This window comes from Struthio camelus, chromosome 9 (genome assembly GCF_040807025.1).
Source record: "Struthio camelus isolate bStrCam1 chromosome 9, bStrCam1.hap1, whole genome shotgun sequence".
Classification (NCBI taxonomy): Eukaryota; Metazoa; Chordata; class Aves; order Struthioniformes; family Struthionidae; genus Struthio; species Struthio camelus.
The window spans coordinates 18108977-18121268 of NC_090950.1; the positions used below are offsets into that span (position 1 = coordinate 18108977).

The following is a 12292-nucleotide window of genomic DNA, read 5'->3' on the forward strand; positions in this document are numbered from 1 at the left end:
GTCTCTTGCAGGGTTTTATTTCGGGTTCCTTCAGTGACCTGCTGCATGCTTGCCCTGCTGAATCACTGCCATTCCCCTCCCCTCTTCATAACTCAGTTTCTTTTCCTGCTCTCTGGGAATAATCCATAATAATCCTCTGTAATCCACAGGAGTCTGGTACAGATACAGACTTAAGAGTTACAAATAAACAGAGTCCAGGGCTTAGACATATTTGTCACAAGATGCAGGAGGATTCATCTAACACTTACATGAAAGCTTTGCACAATCAGACGTGGATGCATGACTCCAGACTGCAAATCACCTCTGAATAAAGCGTTTATCTGTAACAACAGGCATGAACCTCACCAAATTTAGAAAAACAGCTAAAGAATATGAGTTTTTCACCTTAAATATTAAAAAAATAAAGAAGCCTCTGAATTTTGTTAAAATTCATGTACACATTTATTAAGCCAAAGGAGTTTGTTCATGTACTCTCAACTTGTCACAGTATGTTACCAGAGCACATGAAATCCCTTCTCTTCAACTTTGCCAACAATGGCTATTTTAATTACTTTTTTGTTTTTTGCCTTTCAAGCTTAAAAAAATTAACTCTTTCAGCATTTCCCCATGAAAGGCTCTTTTGTGTTTTTTTTCCTTTTCTTTTTGTACAGTACAAAACAAATGTTTCTCATACATGTAAACATAACCATCACGGAAATTAAACTGCTCTTGAGGTTAACTTTCTTGTGTTATGGACATTCGGTTAGATTTATATCACGTTATACGTATTTTGGCTCCATGACTCCTTCAACGAAAGTTTTTATCACCTGCACTGCAATAGTGTCTAGAGGACCTGGTTTGGATTAAGGACCTTCTGTGCAAGGTGCTATAAAATACTTCAGTGCAACTCTGAGGTCCCTGGTCAGAATGGCATTCACTGATGTGACTGTAATACTCTTTGCTTCCCTGTGGTCAGCTGTGAGCCTCACAAATTACAGGAGCTGGAGTGAAACTCTATTCCAAACTCATTCTGGAGTTGATATTCAACTACTGTTGAAGAGAAGAGAAATGTTACTATGGGCCAATTCTGATGCCTGCAGTCCTGTGAGCAAAAGCTTCTCACGCTCATGGGAATGCTCATATGAATAAGAAACTCCTGTGAGAAAGGTCTGCAGGATTGAGTCCCTGGTTCATTGAATTGTTACAAGCAAGCACGCAAGAGAGGCAGACTAGTTCCTTTTCACTTACGTTTCATTGGTGTAACTCTAAGAGAGAAAAGGACAGAGTCAGTTGCTCGGTTTCAGCACTTTGAATGTTTTGAGTTCTGATTCTCGAATTAAAGAAGCCTCTGCTCTACCTTGGGCTTCTGTGACCAGTCCTGGAAAAGTCTATTGGACACTCTTAGGCATCAGGAGGCAGTGATTCACTGCTGCAAAACAAAGGGTCTCTGTTTTATGGTGTGAAGGCTGCTTCCTAGGCAGGAATTCTAAAGGCTACGTACAGCCATCAGCAAAAATTATTCTGAAAACACTTTGGAGCAACTGGAATTTAAATAATGATTTTAACTTGACAGCTGAGGTGGAAAAAAAGAAGGGTTACATGAAATAAATAGCAAAAAAACAATGTCCCTGCACAAACATAATATATTCCTGCCTACGAAGCATCCCTTGCAAATTACTGCCCTTTAGGTTATGTCAGATGTTTAAATGAAACCTTTAGAGCTAAAATACAGTACTCTGAAATGAGGTTAAAAAAATTTAAAAATGACTAATGGGAACTGTGTACAATGCTCTCTTTAAAACAAATTTCCCACCTGGGTAGCCTAGGAGTGTGAGGCCTCAATAGACATAGAGCCGATCCGAAATGGCAGCAGGCATGTGTGTCATGATCTGCATGCGCAGCCACCAGTAGTAATTCATGGGGTGGTAACGGGTGTAAGGGGTTGTAGAGGTGAGGGCGTGGGCAACACTTTCGATGACCGGCGAGGTGTCTGTCGAGCCACTGTTGCAGTATGTCTCCATTTTGCTGACCTGCTCATCGAAGTACTTCCGCCCATAGTCCTTGCGCACTATCTCAGGGAGCTCGTCCCACATCTTGTCAGCTATGGCTTTGATTCTCTCGGGGCTGTACAGGTTCGTGGCAGCTATGAAGTTGCCAGGCTCCACGATGCTGACCATCACCCCCTGGGGCTGCATCTCGTACCGCAGGCAGTCGGAGAAGGCTTCCACACCAAACTTAGTGATGCAGTATGGTGACCGTGCAGGACTGCCCATCCGACCCATCATGCTACTGATGTTCACTACACGACCTAGGCAGAGGTCAGGTAAACCACAGCCATGATACTTGATCAGGGCAGACACCCAATACATACCACCCAAAACATTCTTAAACATGCACCCACCCACCCACTGCATATCCGTAACAGCCGCCTGGCAGACAGACCTGCTGAAGGCTCTAACCGAGCTGTGCTGTCCTGCACAACAGCCTTCAGGCAGGAAAACAAGTCCATGGCAGGGTGCACCCTGGCTCACTATATCTAAGGGCACAGGTACATTGTGACACACAAAGCTCAGTGCTACAAGGAACACTGAACAATACAAAGAGACTAGATAAAACCTGCATGGTGAGAAATAGGATTGCTCAGCAGCAATCAGGACTGAGCACAGACAAGAGGAAGCAGCATCAAAGAAAGCCTCTGCCACCAAGACTGAGCTTGTTGGTTAACGAGGCTGAGGCACCATATGATCCAGGAGCCCAATGGTGGCCATAGTGTCTGCCTCTCAACAGGGTGCGTGCTGCTCCTGCACCCCAGATGAGCAGAGCAGTGTAAGTCCACTGCATCCTCTTCTGCATGACAGCTGGAAAATGGCTGGGGGCACAGAGCTGGGGCCTCTCTCCTCTCCAATCCTTTTTGGCTGGGGAGAGTGTTGGTAGGAGACTGGACGCTGCCATCAAAACAGAGGTTGCAACTCTCTGAGCTTTCTGTCAGTGCTCACTGCTGAGTTGGGTTAGAAAGGAAAACTTTGACCGCAGAAGCAGAGACCTTCCTGTGGCGGAAGAAATGCTCCACGGGCCACACACAGTCCAACTCTCCCGCATGGAACTACGAAATTAACCATGTCAATGTCTGTGGATGCTTCAAGAGTAAAAAATGCTCTCATTTAGTCAGGCAGTTGGCCCCAGCACAGGAAAGCTTTTCCCTCTTTATGTGAAAACTATGCAAGGCTCCAGGTCTGTGTTCCTGTGGTCTAGAAACCCCACCTCTCATGTGTTACAAGCTGCCAAAGTAATACAGCACGTGCCTGACAACCTCCCTACAAGAGGCACGTCATAGACCCACTGTTGCTGACCATCCTGTCAGTGTTGGCACAGCTGTTTTTTGTATAAAAGGGAGGACTGCTTTTAGCACTGGCATCTATGGTGAGCTGCAGCTTCTGAACGTGTAAAAGAAGGTACGATGGATTAGATCTTGCATGGGATGTTGCAGGAGTGGGCAGCAGAGATAGAAAAGACAGGTAAATGATTGATTTTCAGGACTGCTGCCTTGCTATGTAACTCAAAGTGGTTAGGAGTCATCTGGGTACAGACGAGGGTCATATTCTGCTTGTAAAGGTATGAAGGTGGCCAGTGTTACAGAGGAAAAGGTAATAGGTGTTCTGGCCTCTAACACAGCAAGGCAGGGAGCAAGACTATGGAGTGGCTCCAGGGAGTGCCAGTCAGGAGGAGATCACTCACCTTTCGACCTCCGGATGAGTGGAAGGAAAGCCTTGGTGGTTCGCACTGTCCCCCATAGGTTCACTTCAGCTACTTCCATGTAGGTGTCCATGCTGGTGAACTCCACCTCCCCAAAAGTGGAGATCCCAGCATTGTTAACCAGCCCCCAGAGACCTGGAAGATAAAAATCAAACAAAGGGCTTTACCTCTGTGAGACTGATGAAAGCAGCACGGAAAAGGCCTTGCTAATGGAGTATTGAACCACATAACAGGGTTTTTCATTAAGACCTGTAATGATGAAAGCCAGACAGGGAGAGTCCAGAGCAGACCTCAATCTCCTGAGCAAATGTAACTACAGATGGGATTTTTCTGTACTGCCCAACAGCAGTCACAAAGTACTGTGAAAAAGGCTGCCAATGAGTTCTGAGCCAACAGAGAATTTCAGCCATGTCTAAACTGTTCTCCTTGCCATTTTGTTTTTATCCTTAGTGATTTTTCGAAAGACGTAAAATGTAGTTTCTGAACGCAAATAATAAGAACAGAAAAGACCTTGTAAGAAACAAAAGATCAATTCTTTTGAAGTAAAATCCTTTGTGTCATCAAAAAACTAGAATGACTGTAGTGCTGAGAAGGGTGATGTGGGCATGCGTGCCACAGCCTCTCCCTTTTATTCTGCTGTAACAAAGATAACAAGCACTGCAGCTACCAAGTCATTTGGCACTAAAAAGGAGGATTAGAGAGGAATTGGAAATAATTCAAACTCACTTCATATAGTTTCCTACTTACGCAGGAAACTGGCTAAGAAAGGCCTGTAATGGCTTTTCTCTGCTGTTTAGAAAAACTTACTGTAATCTGTTGAATGACTCCGTCCAGGCCTGTGTTCTAAGAAGCAGCCCAGAGAAGGCAAATTCATCTTGACCTGTGCTTGAGAATGTACGGCTAGAAGGCTTTATTTATTTATAAGATCCATGTATAAAAATTAAATATATAAAAAGTAAAAAAAAGTCATGCAAACTCCAAAATAAATCATTACTAGCTGCTCTGCTTTTGACTACAGTATAGTAGTCCAATCTTCAGGTGCTGAAGTAATGATATTCTTTAGGTTAAAAAACAAACAAACAAAAAAAACCCCTTGTTCACCAAAGGGTTGAAAGGTTTCAGGAATGCATCAGCAACTGGGATTTTCATAGTACTAGAACAGAAATTGTTGTTGTTCACCACAATGAGGTTGGCAGGCTAAGAAAATCAGTTACAGCTGCCCTGTGAACTCTGAGATTTGTAACATCTGGTAATGTCTGAAATAGCATTCATTAACTGTACTCAGTTGGCTTCATGAGAAATCCTATGGTGGACTTCCATCTTCTTTGCCTTTTGAAAGTTTGGGGGAGACATTTGAGTTGTTACTCCCCAGTCTTTGAGCACTGACCTCTCATGCCTACTTCCACCCTTTTGGGTTTGTAGTTTTACAACCTTGCTGCTACAGCTCAGCATACGTATTAAAGAAGAGCCTCTTCCGCTACTTCAAATCAAACTATTAATGCCAGAGCCCCACAACAAACTTTAAGATATTCATTAACAAACAATCAGATCTTTAGCCTGTGTCTTTGACTAGCTTTATGAGCATCCCTTGAACTGCTAGAACCTCCAACAATGATGGCCTCCACAGGGGTTTGCATGCACAGAAAATGTGGGGACAGTACAACAACTTGCTCTTCTTCATATAAGTACAGAGAAAAAGTCACAGGCTGAACTCTGCACCTATAGGAGTGGAAATAGAGATCATAGTCTGTATGGTAACCTTCTCAGTAGTGCCAGAAAGAGGTTTCACGCTACAAAACTCCAGCCTCCTCTAGTGGAGTCTACCCTACAGTTTCAGATCAAAGTGAAGTATCAAGCAAAAAAAACAAACTCAGGTTTCCCAGGGGAACACAGCAAAGCTAATGGCACTTGGACTGACAGCTCCTGGTCGTGACGTTTGAACTTGCCAAGGGCTCAGTGCCCTGCTCCTGATCCAGCGTTGAGCTTCAGTCATGTGAACTGAGTCCTCCAGCAGCTCCTTCTCCAATACAGCAGCATAACACAGATCATCCTAGTCTCTACCAGCAGTGCTCTCTGGGGACTGCAGCAGGGACTCTGCAGGTAGTGGTGGTGTTAGTGATGCAGACATTTTTCCATCCTAATCTGGACTCTGAAAGACTTGTTTCACACAGCTAGGGATAGTCTCGCCCTCAGCCCGTCCTCCATGGCTCTGCCAGCTGCCCTGGTTGCAGCACCAGGCAGAGCTGGGCTCTGTGGCAGCACCATCTGGTGCGCAGCCCAGGCCAGAAAACCACCTGGGTGGGCCCTGGCCTGAGCAGCAGCAGGAATAACAAGGAGGAAGCTTTGCCTGCTCACAATTTGCCACAGGACTTAAGCCATAACTCTCCAGAGACAGGTCCCTGGCTGATACAGACCAATGTGCTGCAGTTCCTGAAAAGAGCTTACATATGTGTGCTGAGAACTGGCCTCTGCTCCACCCAAAAGCACTGAAGCACTGGCAAAACTTGAACAGGTGTCAACACCATAGAATTCATTTCCAACTAGGTTTTATGAAGTGAAGGGAGTCATAATAAACTTCTAGTCATATAAAAGAACACCAATCTTAGGGCTCTGATTTCTGGCAGTGTCCCTACAGGAGCTAGCAGAGAAATTAGCAGAGCTTTTTTGTAGGTGCTGTCTTAAGTGGTGGGAGGGAAGATGCTTTCTGATACAGCACAACATGTGAACAGGCTCTTTGCTCTGCACTGCTGCTCCTCAAAGCTTTGTACCCTTCATTCACTTGGCAAGCTTTTGAAATATCTCTGAAAATGCTTTAAGACCCCAGCTGAGGGAGCTCTTGCCACCCACCTCCACGTAACATTACAGTCTACTGAATGCACTTACCTTTCTCAGGATCCTCCAGGCTGCTGTTCACTTGCTCCACTGCTCGGTCCACCTCTTTGCTGTCACAGACATTGAGCTGGACAGTTCTCATTCGATCACTGTTCATGTTGTCCAGATCCTTGGAGCCACCATCTCCCTTGTCCTAGATGACAGAAGAGGGCTGATTTGAATCTGCACAAGAGACCTTGTGTAAAAGAGGAAAAATGCATAGCAACCACCAAATCAAGCAGAGTAGAGTGCACAGGGCAGTTGCAGAATAGCCAGGGCAGGCCCGTAGCTCAAAGAGGAAGAGGAACAAACAGGGTTGCTGCTGCAGAAGAACGTAATTCCTGCATCTCCATATGACCACTAGCTCTGCCACTGAGCTAGATGGTACAAAGACATTTGACCAGCAAGAATGCAACTAGAACTGGACCTGCCCCAGCAAGGTAACTCCTGCCCCGTACAAGTTTCTGAGATCAAGCTATGCCCCACTACCACAGCAGAAGGAACGTAGTGCCATTCTCACTTTTGCTTTGCATATGGAGCACAACAAATGGTGTGGAGGGGGTATAGTAAATAATAGCTGATGAGCAGTTGCATGCATACCCTGCGCATACTTCTCAGTCATGTTGCCAGTGCTACCAGTGACAGTTCCATAAGAGGGACTGCCTGTCCACTGCTCTCTTCCTGCTGCTGATCTGTGTCTGCAGCTTCTGCTGCCTGGAAGTAAATCTGCCGCCAACTGCTTTCTATGGAGTCCTATTGTCAGGTTCCTGGCCAGCTTGCCTGCTAGTAATTTCCCCAGGAAAACTGGTCTTTTCCAGTGTCTTGTCCTTCTTCCCTTCCTCCTGCCATGAGCTCTTTTTCCTTCCCAGTTCCCATCTCCACTCCTTTATTCTTAGATGAGAGCAACAGAATTCCCCAATATATATAGGAATATATATACACAAATACATAACACACATACATATATATACACACACACACATATATATCCATCTCCAGTCACAGTCCAGTCATGTAACTGCAGCTAACCCTTGAGCTACCTTTCACATGGGCCTGTGCTGCTAGCAATAAGGCTATCATGCTCAGAGCCAGCCACTCAAGTGGACTTGCAGCTTAGCTGGTGCTACCAGGACACAGATAGGGAAGATTAGTGAGTTTGGGAATATCCCTGGATTGCTTTCATGGTTATAAACTACTGGACTGCGCTGACCTTTGCAGGGCTTCTTTGTAGAAGCTGGTGAATGTCTGGCTCTGAAGATAACCACTTCTTTCAAACATCCCTATCTTTACTGTAAAAAAAACTCCCTCTGTCCCCTCAACATAATGTCTCACAAGGAGAAACCTTTTACTCCCCATGAATAGGCTAGCCATGGCACATGTCTCACAGGATCATCTGATGGCTGCTGGGTTCTCCTTCTTCCAGCCCTCATCCTCTCTGGGTAGCTCTACTTACTTAGCTCCTCATGCCTGAGCTTTTACAAGGCAGGTGCGATAGAGGAGGTAAAGCTTTGTTCCACTGACCTGAAAAGGGTCAGCTGTTCATGGTGGACCTGTTTCCAGACTGCTGAATGGCACTGATTAGTTCTAAATATCTCAAGTAGCAGGGACTCCCATAACTCCCTTTGCAAGACCGTCAGCCGTCAGTTGTCAATGAGATGCTGCCTGTCTCCACTGTTTGAACCTGGAGTGCCCATTTGCCCCAGCAAAGCAAGAGTCCACTTTAGATACCTCACTTTGTCCATGCAAGGGTGGCTATATATCCCACTGTCTCTGCACACCTTCTCTTTCAAAATGTCTTCTCCTAGCTCCTCTTGTTACTGGCTTTTCCACTTGGCTCACAGACAGTACTTTGAAGTCCACTAACTTAAGTAATTGATGTGTCCTCTATGCTCTTCTCCACCCTTTCATTCTGCTGCAGACTGTTAATACCAGTTAGTGTTTGTCGTTAACAGAAGGCATCTACTGCACTTTCTTCACACAGAAGCATACTACATACAAAATGGAGCAGTTAACATTTACATGCATAGCTTAGTGGTATTTGGTTTTATGGTGACTGAAAGCAGCGTTTCGTGCTAAGGCTGTTGCTCACTCAAACCCACTTTGGAACTGAAGCCAGTGTGTATGGTAAAGGATTAAAGAGCGTACAAATGGCACACATGGGAATGCCAGGAGAGAATCAGCAAATGCAAGCGTGCAAATCCCTTGGAATCAGCAGATATGGCTTAAGGGAAGATAGAGAACAGCAAGGCCAAGGTTTTTCTTCCCCAATCCCAAGTCTACAAGGTGCTGGAAAATCACGTCGCAGAGAAGAAAACTCCAGAAGCCACTATAGGAAGGCAGGGTGGAACAGGCACATGGCTTGACATGTTAGAAATTTTGGCAAAAGGTGCACTGCAGTGGGCTTGATTCTGAAGTATCCAATTCTCCTTGCATGACCAGGCCTCTGGACCACAGCAACGCAGCAACTTCAGAGGCCTCTTAAGCACTATTGGCAACTTCACAGCCTTCTCTTCCTCCCTCACATAGCTGGCTCAGCAAGCCAACATCCCTCCTACCATCCCGGTCACACGCTGCCAGGTGCTTGGGCTGGGCCCTCCTGCAGCTGCAATCCTGACTCAAGGGTTGGACTTCAGGCATTCACCTGAACCCACAGGATCATCCCCTTCCCTCTTTGGAAAGGGTAGAAGGGTGACGTTTAAGTAAGGTACTCTGCCATCATGTCATGCTCTCTTGTCACAGGAGAGACAAGAGAGCGTGGGGTGTCACAGCCCATCCCACAAACCTTGCACCCTTCAGCAGCAGTGCAAGAACCATCTCATGTTATGTGGAGAGACCAGTGCATCTCCACTGACCCTGAAGCAAGACCACCCAGGTCTTGCATACTTAAAATGCATACTGCTGCCCCATCTTCCTCTTTCCCTGATCATCCTCTGGAGCCCAGCTTGGATCTTTGTCACTGTATCCTTGACACATTAACCTGTGGCTCTGAGCACGCTTGCTAAGCCCTCTAGTAACTTGCCTGCATCCTGGCTTGCTCAGATGACCTCTGTCTTCTCATCTCTCTGCAAGCCCCAACAGGCCTGAGCACACAAAGCAAAGCATACAGGAATTCCACAACAATCCTAACAGCCATGACAAACAGCACATATGTCCACTGGCAACAGATATTGATGGAAAAAATACCTTCTTCATCTTGTGTCAGCTGGCTCCTACAGCTATTAACCAAAGAGGAAAAATAAGACAGCTGCAGTGTGATAGTTCATTGGATCCAGTCTGCCACTGTCTTCACACTTCAACTCTGCTGAAGACATCAGCAGAGTTGTGCGAAGCATCAACACAACTCTCATGTGAATATATTTGTTAATGAAAATGTTAGGAAGAATCAGTGTGTGAAACATACACATCTGAAGATAAAAGGAGCCAGAAGCACAGATGCATCCTTGGGCTCTACTCAGTCATGACTCTAAATGTATCTCTCTGTTCAGGTTTCCTTCAGAGGCGCTCAGGATCTGGCCTTGCTAGGAAACCTTTACTAAGGAAGAGCTCGCACTGCACATACTTTGTATCTACAAGTAGGAGAGGAGGTTCCTGAAGACAGTGCATACCCTGAGGACACAATGGCTCCCCAAGCTGGACTGTGCCTCTGACATGTAGCTGCACTCTGAAAAAAACACATGAAACAGCTGTGTCCTCACAGTCAGGGCTAGATCAAATACACTCAGTTTACAAGCAAAAGATGAAGCTTCTTATTTCCAGCTGCAGTTCTATCTAGTATCTAAAAACACACCTGGCTTTTTTTCTGTCCTTAAGGTGAGTACTAGCAACGGTAACACTGATTATATTCTCCTTATGAGTTTGCTAATGAAGCCTGCAATACAAATAGAAGTCATTCTCCTGGAGTTGCTTCGATTCTATAGGGCTAAAAGCTTGGTTTTCTCCATAAAGTATATGACTTGAAGACACATAGGAGACACATGACTAAGGAGCTTTGGCATTTTTATAGTGTTTTTCTGAAAACAACTGCTGTTAGCAATGTGGCCATGGTTGCACAAATTTTGGAACATAAGATGTGAGTCCAGCTAGAAACGCAACATTTAATTACCGAGTGATAGAGCAAAGGATTCTTACGATTTTTGATGAAGAAACAAATGCTGATCAAAGCCTGAAAGAGTTTTGGCATGCTGCTTTGCATCAAATTATGCTGAATTTGTCAGAGGCCAAAATTTTCCAGGGACATGCATTCAGCAGCATGTGTACTGAAACTACCATAACAGAGGAGGGTTTCAGAGAGAGTTAATCAGACGCTTACTGAAAATCAGGTCTTTCTAATACCTCAGATGGAGGAAGTGAAAACTCAGAAGCAACTTTGTTGCTCTGAAATTTTTGGCTACTCTCAACAGCTGAGCAGCTTATTATTCTAAATAGTGTTTTTTTAAGTCTGCAACTTTACTCTCTTATGTAACGTTGATCTTTAATTACAAAAGCTGAGCAGAGCTATTCACAAAAATGTGCTCTTCTCCACTCCCTTAAAATCTTGTGAAAAGGAGCAATTTATATAGACAAAAGTGTCTTGTTCTGCTGTGAAGCCGGTAGAGGGAGCCCAAGTTAATAAAAAAAGCCCTTGACCCAAAGCTGAGAGACCACAAGGGACAGAGCTATAGAAACATAAACTTCTTATTTGAAAAAATGCAGCAGAAAAAAAATTAGTAATGTAAGCAATACTTCCCAATAGTGGAAAGATTAACAGCAGAAAGAGTATTAAGAACATTAAAAAATATCTGGCAATGCCTTTTCAAAGACTGTAACTACAATTCATTTATAGTGATCAGTGAGCTAAAAGATTAGGATCAAAATAGCTGACCCACCCCAGGATATCCTCAGGATTAAGTTTGTTTCTCTCAGGAAACGGCCACACAGCTGAAAAAGTGAAAGCGCTTCATATGGACAGAGAGGCTAAAGCTTTCTTCTGTTCTCTTTCACTAGACATACAAAGCCATACAAAGCTCCCCTGGAGAACGTATCAAGACTGTGTCACTAAGCTATTTGTGGCCTGATCCTGCTCTCATTTGCACTAGTGGAGCTCTGTTGCCTTCACAGCAATTTCAAGAGAATCTTAGCGCACATTGGGGCATGGCTGCACTCAAGGATATAGAGAGATACGGTCATACCACATGTCATAAAATCACTGGTGGCTTGGCGGTTGTCGCAATTAATCAAATTAAGCTCTGCATAAATACGCATTATTTCAGAGCAGGTCCAAAGGTCCAGACTCAACCTGACCTTACAGTTTGCTTACGGATAAGCCTATAAACTTAGATTTGGGTTTCTAGGCCGTTGGCTTTGGCCAGACCACGATGTTGAGATTCAAATGAGAACCTCCTCAAATACCGTGCAGACCTGGTTCTGGTCCACACCAGTTTATGCTCCATGAAAGTCAAACGCTTGTGTTTTTCCCCTTGGGCTGCTAACCACCATCCCTCTTCTCAGCGGAAAGCTGTGCAAAGTGGAGTTGAAAGACTGGATTTGTTGTGTCTGTGCATGTGCCACAGGTGAAGAATAAAGTTTTTGCTTCCCTTACCTTTTGCAGGCAGCCAGCATAAACAATGAAGCCTTTAGTGTGCAGGTGCTTGGCCAAAGCAAATCCAAACCCTGAATCACAGCCTGTTATAAGCACAGCTCTGCTGCCAAT

General features: G+C 44.9%; 1 protein-coding gene across 2 annotated transcripts in view; it reads right to left on the reverse strand.

Moving 5' to 3' along the window:
• BDH1 (3-hydroxybutyrate dehydrogenase 1) overlaps positions 1–12292 on the reverse strand; it is an 18335-nt gene continuing 6043 nt past the window's right edge. For both annotated transcript variants that reach the window (XM_068954918.1, XM_009689006.2), the window contains exons 4-7: positions 12182–12292; positions 6616–6757; positions 3715–3867; positions 1–2287 (exon numbers count right to left, since the gene is read on the reverse strand). In XM_068954918.1, coding sequence (XP_068811019.1) covers positions 1818–2287; positions 3715–3867; positions 6616–6757; positions 12182–12292 — 876 coding nt within the window. In that variant the 3' untranslated portion in view covers positions 1–1817. The remainder of the gene's footprint in view (positions 2288–3714; positions 3868–6615; positions 6758–12181) is intronic.